The 19909-nt window shown below is 36.5% G+C and overlaps 1 protein-coding gene across 1 annotated transcript; it reads right to left on the bottom strand.

Moving 5' to 3' along the window:
* Positions 1-5636: 5636 nt before the first annotated feature.
* slc35a5 (solute carrier family 35 member A5) lies at positions 5637-19909 on the bottom strand. The gene is made up of 10 exons (XM_059342400.1): positions 19818-19909; positions 17209-17369; positions 16996-17094; positions 15798-15931; positions 14344-14411; positions 11542-11730; positions 10437-10637; positions 10226-10353; positions 8768-9036; positions 5637-6603 (listed from the first exon to the last, which is right to left on the bottom strand). The coding sequence occupies exons 1-10, from the start codon at positions 19907-19909 to the stop codon at positions 6535-6537; spliced, it is 1410 nt and encodes a 469-aa protein (XP_059198383.1). The 3' UTR covers positions 5637-6534.

Genomic DNA, 19909 nt, shown 5'->3' with positions numbered 1-19909 from the left:
AAACCATCGTTCTATCTCACCACCACATTAAATAACACGTCACCACAAACATGCTAGCAGCTATAATGAGCCCCAATGAATGAGGAGTTCATCAAATGTCCATAAATGTCATTATTTCTCAGTAATCAGGGATTTAAAGTGGTCAGTGGTCGAGAGAATTAGTAGAATGTAACTAAGTACATTTACTCAAGTACTGTACTTAAGTAATAGTTACTTGATAATTTCCATTAAATGTAACTTTATACTTCATTTTGAGGCACATATTGTACTTCTTACTCAGTTACATTTAGCTTTTCAGATCACGATTTAACATAAAAAAACATAGTACATTTAAAGTGATGAGACACTTTTATTTATTAATTAAACCGCATAACAGTATATTAAGTAGTTAATATGAGCTGAAATTGCTGCTTACATAAATGCATCTCTATTAATAATAATAATCCAATATTGTATTTGATTATATGTGAAAACCTGAGTGAGTCCATTCTGCATAACGAGTACTTTTACTTTCGATACTTTAAGTACATTTGGATGCTGATACTGTTGTACTTTTACTGCAGTAAGTTTTGAATGCAGGACTTTTACTTGTCGTGGAGTAATTTCACATATCCACATATGTGACTTTATACTTCTACTTCACTACATTTTAGGGGCAAATATTGTATATTTTACTTCACTACATATAGCTGCCAGCTTCAGTCACAAGTTACTTTACAGGTTTAAGATTTAACATGAAAAAATATGATCAATTTAAAATGATTGCACGTTTATAAATTAAACCAGATAACATTTATTAAGCAGTTAAAATGTACCTGACCCTGACAACAAGTAGAATGCTGCTTGCAGAAATACATGAAAAAAAAAATAATCCAATAATATATTTGGAATATTTAAAGCATAAGGAATACTTACTTTTGATACTTTAAGTACATTTTGATGCTGGTACTTTTGTACTTTTACTTCAGTAAGTTGTGAATGCAGGACTTTTACTTGTGGTGGAGTCATTCTGCAGCGTGGTTTTGGTATTTTTACTTCAGTAATGGATCTGAATACTTTTTCCGTCACTGGATTATTCTCTGCAGCACCTGCTGAGGTTAACTTCGTTCTAGCTTGTGCTAAATGAATGCAGAACACACTAACTGGTTTAAATACTGCTAGGCTACACGAGGAAACTTATCATGTTAGCTTGTAATTCCCCGGGCACATATATATCAATTATTATCCACAAATACACTTTCTATATGTCAAAGGTCCACAGAGAAACTACAGACTTCTATAAATAGCAGCGACAGACAGGCAGCACGACTCTGACAGCTAACATTCCTCATAAACACTGAATATGAATGTCAAATACACTTACTGTCGGACAAAGGTCAGCCCAAATGTTAACGCTTTCATTCTCTGGAAGTTAACGGCGGAGTAATGTCGCATTGACGGTGAGGAATTTTAAAAACCTGAAGAGGACTTCAGGACGGAGCTCCCGTCTTCACAGGACAGAAAGCTGCACCTCCCCGCTCACATGGCTGGGACCACTCTCTCACAACTTACAGTAACAACAAACAAACAAAAAGATACAACTATCAATCAATCAATCAATCAATCAATCAATCAATCAATCAATCAGACTTTATTTGTATAGCACTTTTCATACAAGAGAAAGTGCTTCACATAAAAAGGGGGGAAAACAAATAAAATAAATAATAGTAATAACTAGAAAATTTCCTCTGGGGGAAATTTTGAAAGGGCCACGGGGGCTACTGCCGGTGTGTGTACACTATGATGAGATTCTTCAGAGATTTCAAACAATTAATACTAGTAATGTTATAATACTATATAATATACAAGGAGCACACCTACAACAAGCATTCCTCTTCAAGTATTTATTTATACAGCAACCTATGACCTTTAACCTCAAAATGTGTGTGTGTGAAACATTTGTATCTGGAGGAGTGTGCGCGCTTACGCGCGCGCGCGTGCGTGTGTGTGTGTGTGTGTGTGTCTTTAACTGTTATTACATTAAATGACCAGTGTGTGTGTGTGTGTGTGTGTGTGTGTGTGTGTGTGTGTGTGTGTGTGTGTGTGTGTGTGTGTGTGTGTGTCTTTAACTGTTATTACATTAAATGACCAGTGTGTGTGTGTGTGTGTGTGTGTGTGTGTGCGTGTGTGTGTGCGTGTATCTGTAACTGTAATCACATCAAAGCATCAAAGCATTGGGGTCGACCAATCAGAGCATCAAAGCGTGGGGTCGACCAATCAGAGCAGAGCAATCAACGGAATTAACAGCTGTGGAATCTTCTGGCAGAGTGAAAGCAGCCAGAGGTGGGCAGAGTGAAATTTCTGGCCTCGAACAGAAAGCATTTTTGGCGAAACCATAATACCTATCATTGATCCGACTTCACTTTGAGCGTCCTGAGTTCTTCCTGAACCTCTACATATGTTTTTTTTTAAGAAAAATGAAAAAATAGCTTTGTTAGAGCGATCTAAAAAAACAGTTAAATCTCACTTTTTCCGAAATCTTCCTGCGTTTTTAATATGGGACCCAATGAGGCTGTTGGTGGTTTTGGTGGCGCATCTTTGCGTCGTACGCCCAAATTATAACTCTGACAGCTATACCAGAGGATTGTGAGTGAGAAGACAAATTTTTCTACATTTCTATGTATAAATTATTTCTGTAGAGTGAAATTTGCGGCCTGGAGCGCAGTTTTCAAATTTATTTTTTGACAGTTTTACCTCTCCCTCTACACTCTGAGCGATGACATCACACACTCTGACACGAACATTCCGTGCAATACACACCCATTATAATCTCAGAATTTCTCCAAAAATGATCATGGTCATTGAACAGGGATTGATAAAAAACTATATGACCTATCGAAACGCAAAGTAATACACCAATACACAAGACTTGTGTCTACTGTTTAAAGTTTAAATGGAGTCTCTAGGTGAAATTATGCCGGAGAAGTAGTCGTCTGAAAATCTTCAATTAATGTTCTTTTTTGCTCATTTTCTTTCGGCCGTCCCATTCATTTCAATGCAAAATTTTGGGCAGTTTTTCGCGACTTACGTCGCGAAAAAATTCATATTCCGTAGAGAAAAGTAATAGCACACCGATCCCGATCAAACCACACGTTTTGATATATAATTTGTCCTAGTTTGTACTAGTAGCGGGACGAAATTGCTTCCGGAAGAGGAAGAAGAAGAAATCCACAGTATAACAGTAGTGCAGCACTGGTCCCTGCAGATATTGCTGGATGGGACCAGTGCTGGGGAGATTGCCCCGAGGCCCTAATAATAAACATTTCCATCCACAATCACTCAGATTCTTTCTCCACTTCCCTGTCCTTTCACCTCACTAAATTATTTTTCCTTTCTTTAATTATGTTTTTTTTTTATTGACATTGAACATCAAACACAATTCCATTAATGAGTTTTAAATATTGTATGAAAAACATGCCCAATGATTAAGATTTTTGACAGAGAAAAATGAAAACCAAAAAAAAAATCAGAAAAACTATTGAGTAACCATATTTACATTGATTTGCAAAAAATAAAGTTTCGGGGTGTATACAGTAGTTAACTCAGTTTTCCCAGTATGACACAAATATTTCCAAACCTGCATTTAAAGTTCAGCTCTCCTGCAATTACCATGTCCTCCCTTTTACCTGCTACCAGCAAAATATTTAATGCATTTTTGTCTCTCTCCAGCCATTCTTGAGATATGAGTAAAAAAAATATGGTCTTACAGTTCTGACTTACTTGACTTAAATCCTTTGCTCCTCTTGGATGCATAGGCCGCTAACCATTATCCCTCATTTCTCTCTGTTTACGATGTTTCACTGAGCCCACTCTGCCATTTCTGCCTTTCTCACACTTCTTCTCCAGCTGTTCTTTGGGCGACCTCTTTTCCTTTTCCCTTGTTGGTTCCATGTCAGGGCTTGTCGGGTGATGTTTGTGGCTTTCTGAGTGTAGAACTTTCCAGCAGGTGTCTCACTTTTTGGTTTTGGTTTCATTTACTTCCTAGTCAGGACTGGTACTGGTTGCCGGTGAGTAGCTGCAGACTAGCATGTTTGATGTTTAAATATCATATGAATGAGTGTATAATTTCATTCATTAATTCTGGGTTTTGTGTTTATGTTTGCATTACAGGTTTACAACCTACTCAACGTCACTGTTTACTTTTCTAATTAACGTCGCCACTAATAAGCTAACTAGCGGTAGGCTAATTAGCTTATTAGCTAACTAGCGGGCGCAGTAATGTGCTGCCCACTGCTCCTTGCATGGTGTGTTCACTTGTGTGTAAAAAAGGATGGGTTAAATGCAGAGGTTGAATTTCCCCATTGTGGGATTAATAAAGTAATCTTCTTCTTCTTCTCTTCTATCATAGTGTAACAACTACCCAGGGTGTGGATGCTTATTGTGTATGTTGAGAAAATAAAAATCATAAAAGTGACTGGAGTTGTATCCGCCGTACCTGTCCCGATAACCCTTCCAGAGGGGAGTTTATTAAACTATAGAAGATAGATTAGTAAAAATCTGGACACTGAGGCTGCGGCCAATCCAACTCCACTTTCTCTTCTGGATTTGTATGTTTATAGGGTCTTGGTTTGTTCTTTTCCATAGGTCCAGACTGTTGATTTTGTCTCTCCACCAGATGTTTAGTATCCTTCTGAGGCAGGTGTTGATGGATGTTCTCCATGTCTCTGATCCATACAGCATCACTTGTTTCACGTTGGAATAGAAGATGATCTTGGTGTTGGTGGAGATGTTTTTGGAGCTGCAGATCTTTCTGAGCATGTTAAATACTCCTCTAGCCTTGTTAATCCTGCTGCTGATGTGGGCATCTGTCCCTCCAGTGGTATCAAACACAAACACACTGCCTAGATAGGTGACAGCTTCTACCTCCTCTAGGGCAGCTATTCTCAACCTTGGGGTCGGGATCCCAATTGGGGTCGCGAGATGATTTCTGGGGGTCGCCAAATCATTTTGGAAGTCAGCTCTGTCTCCACTGTGTTAAAGTGTTCATGTGTTTTAGTCTTTTGGGTCATTTAATGTCTTTTTTGGGTCATTTTGTTTCTTTTTTGGGTCATTTTGTGTCTTTTTTTGGTCATTTTGTTTCTTTTTTGTGTCTTTTTTGGGTAATTTTGTGTCTTTTTTGGTCATTTTGAGTCTTTTTTGATCATTTTGTTTCCTTTTTTTGATCATTTTGTTTCCTTTTTTTGGTCATTTTGTTTCTTTTTTGGGTGATCTGAACTGTGCGTGTGAGATTGTGTTCAGTGAGCGGGGGTAGCGGACAACATGCATGTTAAATTGGGGGTCACGACTCAAAAAGGTTGAGAACTACTGCTCTAGGGCAGTGCTGTTCAACAAGATGGGGTTTCTGGTTTTGGAGTTTTTGTTATATTGGGACTGAGACCAACTTTTATTCCAGTTTGTGAGAGTCTGTCTGTCTTCTCTTGCATTTGTATCTGTGTTTATGATCTTTTTGGGGATTTCATATCTATATCTATGATGCATACCTCTCATTAATAACAGGCAATAGAAGGATTTATCGCCATCCTTTCCAACACATCTGAGCCATTTCCTCCCTCATATTTCCTGCTATTATTATCACATATGTTCAGACAATATTTAAGTACTTTTCTTTGCAGTTTATTTCAGAACAACCAGCATTCATGTGTTCAAATGTATTTATGGCACAAAAAGGAATATATGTTTTGGTATTTCACAGTTGCACTACATCAATACTCCACCTAAGAAAGGAATATTCAAGGCCAAGTAAGAGAACCAAGAGCCACTTTGTTGTGCTTTCATAAACTCAGACACCCTCACTGATCCTCTCTGGAAATGCTCACGGTTCTGCTTCATGTTTAAGAAAAATAGAAACGTCTGTACACTGTAATGGAAACACCAGACTGATTGTGCGTTAAAATGTCTGGGAATGTGTAATTTACAATTACATGGTTATTTCTGAAGCTATAGTTTGTGACTTTTTACTGGAATATGGTGCTTTAGTTTCCCACTTTGTTTAGAAAGTGACCACAGGTTGAAGAAACACTTCTTTTACACCATGCCAACAACACTTAAAAACAGCATAAAGCCTTATACAATCATAAAACTGTCTGAATTGTGGCTTGCTGGTCATTAAACCATCACCTGAAAGCAGTGAACTAGCTGCAAACACCACAGGAATCATCTGAAGAAATAAACTCTCCATGACAGAAAGCCTTAATGATCCCGAACGGCAAATACAGTGGCAATTATTCCCCAGCAAAAACATGTCATACATAAATGACAGAACTCATACAAAGACAGGCACATTTCAAAATATACACAATAGTCTTAGTCATCACAAGAGTCTGACAGAGTTCAGAACACAATCCATCAACACTGTCATTTACCGCTGACAGTCCTTCCAATAAATGCTTTGACAGAATCTGAGACCACGCTGCATCATGACAACGAGTCTGTGCTGCAGATAAATACTCGGAGGAGTGAAGAAGAAGTTCTTCTGACCTGTCAGAGACCAGGAGACTATAAAGACTCCTCCTCAGACTCACTGTCCGTGTTGGGCTTCGTCAGGAGCTCCAGCTCCTCGCCGTCCTGCCGCACAAAACACACAGCAGAGGAATCAGAATGAGTGCAGAAGTGGGGAAAAATCTGCAAACACAAAGTGATTTCTAAGATAAACATCTTAGGATCATCACAAAACATCAAATGTTTTAACCCTCTGAACCAGTTGGTTTGAAAGGCATGTTTTCATTTCTTTTCAAACACCAAATTTACATCAATTATCATAATCGTCTAGTCACTATAGCATTGTTGCCATCATATCATCAGTATAATTACCTTCATCTTGTCAACCATCTTACCTACTGATCTGCTTTTTTAACTTCTTAAGTGTCCTTGTTCTATTCTGTGTTTTTTTCTATTGTTGTTTTTATTTACGCTACCTCAGTATTTTTTTTATTCTATTGTATTTTATTTTTATTGTACTTAAATACCGGACTGCTGTGACAACCGAATTTCCCTTCGGGGATGAATAAAGTAATCTATCTATCTATCTATCTATCTATCTATCTATCTATCTATCTATCCATCTATATCTATATCTATATCTATATCTATCTATCTATATCTATTTCTCTATATCTATATCTATCTATATCTATCTATCTATCTATCTATCTAACCAGAAACTGTTAAAAAAGATGTAATTGTCAGATTTTCACACTCCGTCTCATTAAAAATATTACGCTAAAAATAAACCTTTCACACTAATCAGAGCCTGTAAAAAACATTAGATTCTGCGCTCCTTAAAGCATCTGGGAAGCTGTGAATGACTTCAGCTGAACATGACAAAACAATCTGTGAAATTTGGGCTGAACTACAGGCTGTTTACACAGAGCAGAGGGGAGAGGACAAGAAAGAAAATATAAATAGTTCAATATGTACAGATTGTGAGGCTACACTTGTGGACAATTGGGAAAATGTTGTATGTATACATTCCTTTTTTGTAAATAAATCAATGAAATATAAGTTGTGTTTCTTCTTTTTCCATGCTTTATAACTGTTATTCTGCAAAAAAAAGACATGTTTGAGTTCTCCCTACTTGGGGGAAGGACTTATATAATGCAGTAAAATATAAAGCGACAATGAATGACAGGAGCAGAAAAAGGTTGGGCTCTGGTTTATGAAAGTACATCAGAGTCCTGTTAAGTCCAGGACAGTGTCCTCATGTGGAACACATAGATATCTGCTGTGTTTAATAGCTTCTTCCTTTAAAATCCAATAGGCTACAATGACCTAATGAAGTTAGCTGAGGTAATGCAGCAGCACGACTCTGAATGCTGTTTACATAGCAGGAAATCAGGTTTCCTCCTGCAGAAGAAATCACATTATAGAGACATGAGAGGCAGCTTCCTCCAGAGCAGCTGTTCTCAACCTTGGGGTCGGGACCCCAACTGGGGTCGCGAGATGATTTCTGGGGGTCGCCAAATCATTTTGTGTCATTTTTTGTAATTTTGTGTGTTTTTTTTGTAATTTTGTGTGTTTTTTTTGTCATTTTGCGTCTTTTTTTTGCCATTTTGTGTCTTTTTTTGGTCATTTTGTGTCTTTTTTTTTGCCATTTTGTGTCTTTTTTTTGTCATTTTGTGTCTTTTTTTTGTCATTTTGCGTCTTTTTTTGTCATTTTGTGTCTTTTTTTTTGTCATTTTGTGTCATTTTTTAAGTCATTTTGCGTCTTTTTTTTGCCATTTTGTGTCTTTTTTTGGTCATTTTGTGTCTTTTTTTTGCCATTTTGTGTCTTTTTTTTGTCATTTTGAGTCTTTTTTTTGTCATTTTGCGTCTTTTTTTGTCATTTTGTGTCTTTTTTTTTGGTCATTTTGTGTCATTTTTTTGGTCATTTTGTGTCATTTTTTAAGTCATTTTGCGTCTTTTTTTTTTGGTCATTTCTTTTCTTTTTTGTGTCATTTTGTGTCTATTTTTGGCCATTTAGTGTCTTTTTTGGTAATTTTGTGTCTTTTTTGGGTGATCTGAACTGTGCGTGTGAGATTGTGTTCAGTGAGCGGGGTCACGGACAACATGCATGTTAAATTAGGGGGTCACGACTCAAAAAGGTGGAGAACTGCTGCTCCAGAGAGCTTGGTATGAGTGTGGGAGGAGAGGATGGGGCTGTACAGGGGGGTCAGAGGAGTGACGTAGTGTGAGAAAAGAGGAGTGTGTGTGTGGTTTGTGTGTGTGTGTGGTTTGTGTGTTTGCTGCCTACCCCTCTGGACCTCTCAAACACCTCTCCGTTGATGACCCGCAGCTTCTCCTGCTGCAGGGTGTACTCCAGGTCTTTGGGCCGGCTGGCGTTGTAGATAAAGATGGCCAGCAGGACCATGGGAGCCTGGAGGAAGAAGTCCAGCGAGGGGCGGAAGTCGAAGAGGAAGAGGGAGAGGGCGGTCACCAGGACGGTGGTGATCTGACCCGTTAGCACGTGGAACATGTTGTCTCTGAACTTCAAGATGAAGGCCACAGATAAACCCAGGGCAGCTGAGGAGAAGACAGGCCGAGTCAAATATCTCATTCATACATTCAGAAAACCTGCTGGCTCTGTTTAGTGATAGGAACTCTTTGCAGTCACTTTCTTTACCATATAAAAAAGCAGTTGCCATTTCCTCAAAAGCATAAAACAACTGCACAAGTGACTTCTTGAGGTGAAAAAATGGCCAGAATTATGGCAAAAAAAATATTTTTAATTTTAATTATTTTTCTCTGGGACACAGTTCACCCCAAAATCAAATGTACACATTGTTCCTCTGACCTATAATGCTACATATGAATATGGTTTGTTTTCATGTTAGTTGCAAAGTGTTGGAGATATTGACAGTAGAGATGTGGTGCTCAAAACGCCAAAAAATAATTTGAAAAAACTCGTCAGCAAAATCTCTTTCCAGAAATCATGACCCTGTTACTAAAGATAATCCACACAAAAAAACTAAAAACTAATCCACTCATCAGCAGCTCCAAAGCTCACTAATTAACGTGTTGCCTAAACTTAACCACAGGAACATCAGATCAGAAAGAACATCAGGCTATGTTTACACGAGGACGGTCTGAACAGAAGTGTGTGAAATGTGATTGTATGCAGCCAGGCGGCATCACTTAAAGCCATAAGAGCATCTTTGGGCATGCAGAAGTTTTCACGCCACACATTTTCATCAGCTACTCCTTCCACAAAGTTCTCCTCCATCACTAGATCTCCCAGGTCTCGTTCACAGCCGTCTGGCTCCTCCCACCAATCGCTGCATCCAGAATGTGATGGAGGTAATTCCAGATCCTTCTCTGTTCACTAATACTATCTGTACATATCCTGGACATTTGGTGGAAAGACTCCTGTAAGTTTATTAGAGCTGCCAGAGCAGCTTGAAGGTCCCACCATGGAAATAATCCCACGTTTCTTTATTTCCTGTCCTGGAGCATGTATGTGACGTAAACACATACGTGACGTGAGCAGATCAGATCAGAGTTTTGTGTCTTGTCAGTGTAGACGACACGCTACGGAGGAGAGGATTTAACTTTTACACTTTGGAGGGTGGTTTAGGATTTTTGCGTTTTTAAGCCCCAAAAACGCCGTCACCGTCTAAACGAAAGGCACTTCACATAAAATATTTTGTTGTTTTTACCCGCGAGCGTCCTCGTGTAAACGGGGCCTCAGTAGTTTTTTTGTTGTTTGACTCACCAGTGACCAGCACCAGACCTAGAGAGTAGACGTTGTGTCCATGGAGGAGGCCACAGTGCAACGTGAGGCCTCGAGCCTCGCTGCCCAGCCCGAGGGTCAGACCGTTAAACACCACGCCGAACGCATACCTGCAGAACCACCAGACACACCGTTAGTTTAGAGTTTACCTTAGCTACATGTCTCATCATGCACTTTATAAACCACCGCTCACAGTTTACTGTTCTGGATGAAGATGCTCTCAGACAGCTGGTCTCCTTCTTTGAGGATCTTCTCGTTGTAGATGTTGGCCATGGCAGAGATGAAGCACTGCAGCAGGAGCAGGATGTGACCCACGCCCAGAGACCGGAGCTTCTCCACCACCCGGTCCCTCCAGGCCTGGCCCGGCAGGGACGACACCCACGACTCAGTGGCACTGTGGAGGGAAAGATAGAAGCAGGAGATGTAGAACACAGGGTGGGAATTTCACGACGGCAACGACGGCCACTCTGGCCTTGATGCCCTGTGAAAAAATGTTCAATTTTACGGCCCAGGTGGCCTTTGCGTCTAACGCTAACCCGACCCACTCCCTGTCCTTCAGACATGCGCATCAACACATGGCTCATTAGAATATTCTAATGAAAACTAGCGATAGCTAGCTAGGTGGGATAGCGCTAACGTCTTCCCTACCTCAGGGACAAGGGATCTAAGACATTTAGCTGATGTAAACTTCACCTCAGCAGGTTCCTTTTTATGGCAGGAGGAGGCATTTCTCTTTCCTTACTCTTAGATGAACTCAGGCAGGAGATTCATTTTGCCATCTTTTCAAAATATATGCATTTGCCGTCTTTTCAAAACAGGTTCATTTGTCCTTTTCCAAAAAGGTTCTTTCTAATATATTTAATATATTGTGCATTAATGTTTCTTGGTGAATGAGAATGTTAAGGTATTAATCTGAAAGGTAAAACCAGCGTAATTTAACCAAACGGCCTTTATGCCCTGTCATGTGGCCTTTGTGCCCTTAAAATAAGTGTGAACAGGAAGGCCAAATGGCCGTGCCCCTAAAATGACGAAATTCCAAGCCTGGTAGAACAACAGAGCAAACTCAGAAAAACGGCTGTAAAAAGTCACTGAATTATAAAGAAACAAGTTTTGACAAGATTTTTTAAAATTGCGTGCATTCCTGTTTCTTGTCACAAGAAACAGGAATGCACGGAATTTTAAAAAAGTCATTTTGCTGGTTCTTTTTTTGTTTTAACCAGCTCATCCCCAGTCTAACAACACACAATGAGATCAGTGTTAAATCACTGAAGAACTCTGTTCAGGTGTTTCATCCTCACCTGCTGTTCCTCATCTGCTCCAGCAGCTGTGTGTAGAGCAGGCAGGAGTTGGAGGGGGTGGAGAGGGGGTTAGAGTGGAGACCTGGCACCGCCATCGAGTTCTGGCTGGCCCCTGATCCCGTCGTCAAGGAAACGATGGACAGGAAGAGGATAAATAACGCTGCCCACTGGACCCAGGACAGGCGCCTCCTGCAGGAAAGGTGAGATAGATAAAATAGAATGAATACAATAAAATACTGAGGTAGCATAAATAAAAACAACAATAGAAAAAAACACAGAATAGAACAAGGACACTTAAGAAGTTAAAAAAGAAGATCAGTTGGTAGGATGGTTGGCAAGATGATGGTAATAATTAAACTGGTGATATGATGCAACAATGCTATAGTGACTAGACGGTATATAATAATAATAATAATAATAGTACAGTATATAAAATATATAATATAATATGTAATAATAGATAATAAACAATATAAAAAATAAACTGAAAAATATAAATAAAGTAATTATAAGTAAAATAATATGATAAAATAATATGATATATAATATATAATAATAATAATAAATAAGGCCGGTATAATAATAATAGTAGTATATTACAGTATATAGTAATAATAGTAATGGCAGCAACAGTATATATAATAATAATAATAGTAATAATATTAATAACATAGCAAAGTGTCGTGCGTAGATTTAGTGCATAGGAACAACAATGTTTTTTTAGTGTTTAGGTTTTCAAAAGTATTAAAGAGGTAGAATCACACAGTTATGTGTATGAAATGATGCACAATATGTAGAAATCAAAGAAAAATGGACACTTTGAGTGTTTCATCCAGCTTAAATAGCAGTGAAACAATCACAATACATTCAGTAACATTGTCCCAGAGCTGTCCAGATACTAAATAATAATAATAATACATTTTATTTGTAATGCACTTTACATTACAGGGAATCTCAAAGTGCTACAGGTTAAAAGCATAACAGTCTAATTATAAAAAGGATAAAAAAAGAAAAAAAAACAGCTAATAGATACGTTCATTTGCAAGCTGTGCTGATATTTTTAAAAATCAATTAAAGACTTATTTATGCAAGCATTCAGGGTTTTTACTACTTTTTTTACAACTTTAATTTTTGTGTTTTTATTTATTTATTAATTAATCTATTTTTTTGTTTTGTTTTAATGCCATACTGTGAAGCATTTTGATCTGCATTTTATGTATGTGTAAAGTGCTATACAAATAAAGTTATTATTATCATTATTATTATTATAGATTGATACATTTATTTTATCAATTCATTTAAAATTATGCTTCCGGGCAATGCTTAACACAAAAAATGGGTTTAAATTTGAATCTGTAATATTGATGGTACCAAACCACCATCACTGCTTCTTTAAGTTTGCTTTTGTTAATCTTTTTTCATTTTAAAAATCTTATTAGAATAATATAATTTCTCTTGCTTAGTTCATTTTTAGGAAAAAAAAACTTTTTTTTAAATTAATTTAAATCCTAAATTGGGTGTGATGTTGTAAAAACATTAGATTTTTAAAAAGATTTTATTCTTAGGCCATATCGCCCAGCAATATAATGTCCTGCAGGGTAGAAAGAAGATTTTGTTCAGTAGAACTGTATAGAAAGCTAGTAAAAGAAAAAAAACTGTTAAAATATTTGGTTAAGATAGAGGACATCTCAGCCAGAAAGTTAATTCTACAATCTTGGAAATCTGAAAGGGCTCCTAGATTTGAAATGTGGTTATGAGAGCTGGGAAATGTATTACACTTGGAGAAAATCAGGTACATAATATCTACTAAAGAGGATATCTTTTTTAAAATATGGCAACCTTTTCTTGATTTAATGTCTAAAAACTGAATTAGTGTTATTCTGTTGCTGTGCCATTTATGTTATAGCCTTGTTTTGTTTGTCTAATGTCAAAAACTCTGTCAAAAAAACAAAAAAACATCCAACCAACCATCTCTAATTTGTATATACACTACTGGTCAAAAGTTTTAGAACACACCAACTTTTCCAGAATTTAATTGAAAATGATGCAGTTTAATGTCTCAGTGTACTCTGAAATTAATGCACATTTGCAACATTTAAAATTCTTGATTGAGCATGATAGTGTTTTGAAAGTAAAAAAAAGATTCAAAAATCACATTTTATGTTGGACTAAAGGAATAAAAAAAGACACAAATTGACTAAAAAAAGACACAAAATGACAAAAAAAAGACACAAAATTACCAAAAAAAGACACAAAATTATCCAAAAAAAGACACAAAATGACCAAAAAAAGACACAAAATGACTAACAAAGACATGAAAAGAATTCAAAAATGGACAAAATAGCCCAAGACTCCATAGAGTTAAGTTGTTAACCCATTTCTTGTTCCCTGAAAAAGGCCTACTTGTATAATTCTGAAATGTACATTATTTTTCAGTTTTGGTTAAGCTTACCTTTTTTTATTTACCTCTGGCAGTTCACCACTTACCTTTGGACCCTTTCAAGCTGTTCATTTGACTTGAACTGCTTGAATTTCAATAAAAAACTGGAAAAATTGGGGTGTTCTAAAACTTTTGACCAGTAGTGTATAATTTGTTTATATTTTTCTGTTATGAAAACAATAAAAATAAATACACAAAGAAAAAAAAAAGAAAAAAGATAGAGGACATCTCTTCTCAATAAATCACAAAAAAGAAAATGTGATAAAGTGTTGCACACTAACACCTCTCATCTACAGTCACAAAAACACACACACACACACACACACTATCCTACTGAAGAACAAAACAAATGATCCACGTACTTGAGAACGATCCTGAAGAGAACAGCTGTGGTCAGGATGACAAAGTTAGAGAACAACACTGCCATGGCCTGGGGACGAGAGGAAGGACAGCTTGTTATGAGATAACACAGCAGAGATAACAGAACATGATCATCATAATAATAATAATAATAAAATGTTAAATCTACATTTACATAAAGGTTTTCACTCAAGTTAAAACACGGTTTCAAAGAGTAACAAATACATTTGCATGTTAAGGGGGTTGAATAATGCAATAGAAATGTAAAGCTCACATACACACACACACACACACACACATTCTTGTACTTCTATCTTTGTGAGGACCCTCATTGTAACAGTGAATTCCCTAGCAAGGTTATAATAGTTTTGGATTTTTCATTAGTTTTAGTTTTAATGTTGTTACGAATTTTTGTTTTCAAATTCAGTTAGTTTTTGTTAGTTTTTAGAGTGAGTTTGCTAGTTTCAGTTTATTTTTTGAAATGCTTTAGTTTCAGTTTAGTTTTTATTAGTTCTAGTTTTTTGTAATGGGGTATTTGTTGGGTGGGAGATTAAAAGAGGTCACAGTAAAATTTTGCCTTTATTTCCTTTGTCTGATCCATCTTCATTATGTATGAAAAAAGTTGACAAAGATGAAAATGAAGGACATTTTTACTATAATTTTAGTTAGTTTTGTAACCACAAAATACAGTTTCAGTTAATTATCATTATCATGTGACCTTTAACCCTTAAAACAAAGTCTGGAATCTAAAAAAAGCCTTTAAAGAAGTGAGGACCGGCCGAAATGTCCTCACTCTGTTGGTTAAAAACGTGTTCCGGTCCTCACTATGTAGGAAGTACAAGAACACACACACACACACACACACATTTCCTTAACCTCCTGTGACCCTGCGTCCTCATATGTGGACATTTAATTTTAGGTTTTTCTGGACCTTATAATTAAATCTGCTTAACTATAACATGTTGTCCTCAGTAGTACACACTCTAGAAAAAGCACAATACATCAATTAGTGTAAAAACAAGATGGCAGCATGTTGGTCAAGTCAATCAGCAGCTTGTCCCCAGACAAAAGTGGACCAGGTAAAAAATCTGATCAGATTTTGTGATTAAAACTTGTTTATTTGTGCTTAATTATGTTTGTAGTTTGATGTTCTGTGCAAGTTTGACTATTTTTTTAGCATTAGCAACAAGCCACGACTCTGCTAATCAGGAATTCTCATTTGAGAACGAATAGCCTTTTACTATCGTTCTTCCAAAGAGAGAGTGTAAATGTAAGGAAATAAAAAGTATTAATTGTGTTATACAGTAAAATTAAAGAGATAAATCAAAGATAATGCTTAGTTTTTGTACTCATCAGGTCCTACAAATCCAAAATATCTAGGGGAAACAATACATAGCAAACAAAAGCTTGGGTCTCAGGAGGTTAAGGTATTGGAAACATTAAAATGTGAACTCACAGGCTGCAGGTACGTCATGACGTAGAAGATGATCAGGTTGTCCAGGAAGTAGAGGAAAGCAGGGACGGACCACTTCAGGGAGGTGATGAAGGAGGAGGTGGAGGAGAAGCCCAGGTCTCTGCAGGATCGTCCCTCTGAAGAAACACAAGACAAAAAGAGTAAATAAATACACCTCTTTATCACAGACACAATAGTCTAGACGGAATTGTCCAAAAAGTGAAAGTGAGGAGCATTTATGGGTACAAGTCAGGAACCAGCCTACTTTACTTATTTCAAGGGTGCTGAATCAAAAAAATGGTTCCCAAGCGAAATTTTTAATTTTTGACCTTCTAATTTGCATATCAAAATGGCGGCCGTTGGTCATTGGACCATTTCCCCTTAGTTTTTTTGTAAGTAGGCAATCAAAGACGAGGAAATTAAGTTTCTGGATCTAGAGTCTAGAGTCAAAGCAAGGATATAGTGGAGGCTCAGTGTCTTTTTTATGTATATATATATATATATATATATATACATAAAAAAGACACTGAGCCTCCACTATATCCTTGCTTTGACTCTAGACTCTAGATATATATATATATATATATATATGCAAAATACAAACTTTTAAGGTGAAATTAAGCATTGTGTCTTTTTTTAAGGCCGACGTAAATATTCAATCAATATCACTTTTAAATGTTCCAGTTGGTATTTTGCATATATATATATATATATGTATGTATATATATATATATATATATATATATATATATATATATATATATATATATATATATATATATATATATATATATATATGTATGTATGTATATATATATATATATATATATATATATATGTATGTATATATATATATATAAAAGACACTGAGCCTCCACTATATCCTTGCTCTGACTCTAGACTATAGATCCAGAAACTTAATTTCCTCATCTTTGATTGCCTACTTACAAAAAAACTAAGGGGAAATGGTCCAACGACTGAGCAAGATGGGCAATTTGGTGGCCATTTGATACAAATTAGAAGGTCAAAAACTCAAAATTTCGCTTGGGAACCATTTTTGGACTCAGCACCCTTGAGATATGTAAGGTAGGCCGGTTCCCGACTTGTACCCATAAATGCTCCTCACTTCTTATAGGAGGCTTTTATTCTGAAATCCGTCTAGACCACAAATGCATTGAGACAGCTGTGATCTCTTGGTTACCTCGGACTATGACCCTGACGGACATGGCCAGGCAGAAGAGCAGTTTGAGCGCCTCAGCCAGCAGGTTGACGGATGCAGGCAGGAAGTCATACTTGTTCTCTGCACAAACAAAGACACAGTCAACAAGATGTCAACACTACACTGGGACACACATTAAAATGGTTTTAAAACATGCCATTCAAATGTGTGCAAAAAATAATATCTTGGACTCACGAGCATTGGCCGAGAATTTGAGCAGCAGGATGCGACTGGTCCCCAGAGTGACGAAGCCCAGGCCGAGGGCCAGAGTGTAGGCCGAGGAGCGGGAGCACAGCCTGGTGCAACAAGAGCAGCTCGTCATGGCTGCAGGGGAGCTGGAGGCTGCTAGACCTGTTCTACAACACACACAAGCAGAGGAGGGATCAGTCTGCTGCTCACAGTCTAGGAGAGCCTGAGTTTCACTCTCAGTACTGCAAAAGTTGGTGAGAATGGTGTATCTCTATATGCAATAATACTGAGGTTATTTTCAGCAGCTCAAAGTTCCTGTGGCTAAAATGTCAGTCAATATATTTAAACATTTTTAAGTTGTTTTAAAACATATAATTTAGTAATATAATCTACCTTGCGCAAAGAGTCATTTCTAGGACTGAATTTGTAATTAATTAATCAATTAGTTGATTTATTCAACTGATCTGTAAAACTGAGTTTCTCCACAAAGAATTGTGCAAAATACATATTTAAAATGTTGTCTGGAAATGTGCTGGTCTGTTTCTTGATTATACTGCATGTCATCAGCATTTAAAAAACATAAAAAATGACAAATTGACTAAAGAAATCCTGCCCTAGAGCCTTAGTTATTCCAATATAAGAATGAAAAATATCTGTACTTTAAATTCTCACCGCAACATGTTCAGCCCTCTCTGACTGTATGTTATCAGATATTGTCGGACTCTAGCTGAGAAAATTGCAGTTTTAAATTTGTGTCCATTTTTTAACTCTTCATCTATTTTAAATGTTGTGGTCTGCTAAATGTTGAGGTTTCATTGTGACAGCAAATAATGAACTAAAACTAAACTAAAATGCAGATAAATAGATAGAAGAAAACAGTAAAAAGCAGACAATTGATTACAACTGTCTTCCTGAAACTGTGATAATGCTGAAAGATCAATAAACTATAAACTTTAAACTGAAAAGTATGTGTCTACATGTTGTTATGGGCTTTTAGAAAATATACTAATCTGATGGATGTCCAGGTAAAACACTAGAGCCCTTTTATTAAGTTACTGTTGTCAGCAAACTGATAAACAACACAATGTAAACAGGATGATGGGAAGGCTGAAGGCTATTTAAACTAAAACGTGTTGTTCCCAGCTTTTAACATGTGAAATCTCATACATTCTGCTTTTCAGGAATGTTCCTAAGAAATAACAGTTAGATATTAACAATGGCGGAAAGTAACTATTTTGACAATTTTGACTTACTTGTACTTTACTTGAGTATTTCCATTTTATGTAACTTTATACTTCTACTCCACTACATTTAGCTGACAGCTTTAGTTACTTTACAGGTCGAGATTAAACATGACCAAAAAAGACACAAAATGACAAAAAAAAGACACAAAATGACTAAAAAAAGACACAAAATGACCAAAAAAGACACAAATTGACCAAAAAAGACACAAAATGACCAAAAAAAAGACACAAATTGACCAAAAAAGACACAAAATGGCTAAAAAAAGACACAAAATGACTAAAAAAAGACACAAAATGACTAAAAAAAGGAAACAAAATGACCAAAAAAGACACAAATTGACCAAAAAAGACACAAAATGACCAAAAAAGACACAAAATGGCTAAAAAAAAGACACAAAATGACCAAAAAAGACACAAAATGACTAAAAAAAAGGAAACAAAGTGACCAAAAAAGAAAACAGTCTTAAAGCAGACTCACGTCGTCATGTCACTACTTGACGAATGTTCCACCAGTGGTGGAAAGTAACTAAGTACATTTACTCAAGTACTCTACTTAAGTACAATTTTGACTTACTTGTACTTTACTTGAGTATTTCCATTTTATGTAACTTTATACTTCTACTCCACTACATTTTAGAGGCAAATATTGTACTTTTTACTCCACTACATTTAGCTGACCGCTTTAGTTACTTTACAGGTCGAGATTTAACATAAAAAAATACATTTAAAGTGATTTGACTTGTTGTTTTTTAATTAAACCTTGTAACAGTATATTAAAAAGTTAAAACGATCCCTAACTTGATCAAATTACATTTGATTACTTGTGCTGCTTACATAAATACATCATAATATTAATCCATTAATATACTTGATATATATAAAACACTCTGAGTGGGTCCATTCTGCATAACGAGTACTTTTACTTTTGATACTTTAAGTACATTTTGATGCTGATCATTTTTTATTTAACATGTGAAATGTGTCTTTTCTGCTTTGTAAATGTGATATTTTTAGACTGTTGTTCAGGTAAATCAATAAGAAAAACGTCACCATGAGCATTCTCCACTGTTTTCTGACATTTTATATAATAAACGATCAAAAAATATATAACGACAAACGACATCTCGGTCGACAACAGCCACATTTAGTCAGTAAATCATATTAAACTCATATTTACTGTGAGCCAAACGGAGCAAAGTCTAGCAGCTCAGAGCTAATTTAGCATCTTTGCACCCACAAACCTTCATATTTCTGCTAATAAACACCTCAAATAAAAGCGACACACGTGTTCTTTTAAACATTATTACGTGTATTTTCTCACGGAATCGTTCCTACGCTGTAAAAACGTAATAATTCTTAGTAAGAACTTACTTCTTATTCCCCTTTCTTCCAAAACAAAACAGAACTGAAGCATATCTGTTCCTGGTTTCTCTGCGCAGGCGCGCTGGCACAGCTGACGTCAT

Source organism: Centropristis striata, chromosome 10 (assembly GCF_030273125.1).
Source record: "Centropristis striata isolate RG_2023a ecotype Rhode Island chromosome 10, C.striata_1.0, whole genome shotgun sequence".
NCBI lineage: Eukaryota > Metazoa > Chordata > Actinopteri > Perciformes > Serranidae > Centropristis > Centropristis striata.
Note: the sequence above shows the minus strand (reverse complement) of the source record. Positions and strands in the feature narration are given on the sequence as shown.

Bases quoted from the DNA above. Each gene is read 5' to 3' on its own strand.
- slc35a5 (XM_059342400.1), bottom strand. From the start codon at position 19,909: ATGACGTCAGCTGTGCCAGCGCGCCTGCGCAGAGAAACCAGGAACAGA. The intron at 17,095-17,208 runs GTGAGTCCAAGA...TTGTTTGTGCAG, and splicing joins CAAATTCTCGGCCAATGCTC to AGAACAAGTATGACTTCCTG. The intron at 14,412-15,797 runs GTGAGTTCACAT...TCTCGTCCCCAG, and splicing joins TCATGACGTACCTGCAGCCT to GCCATGGCAGTGTTGTTCTC.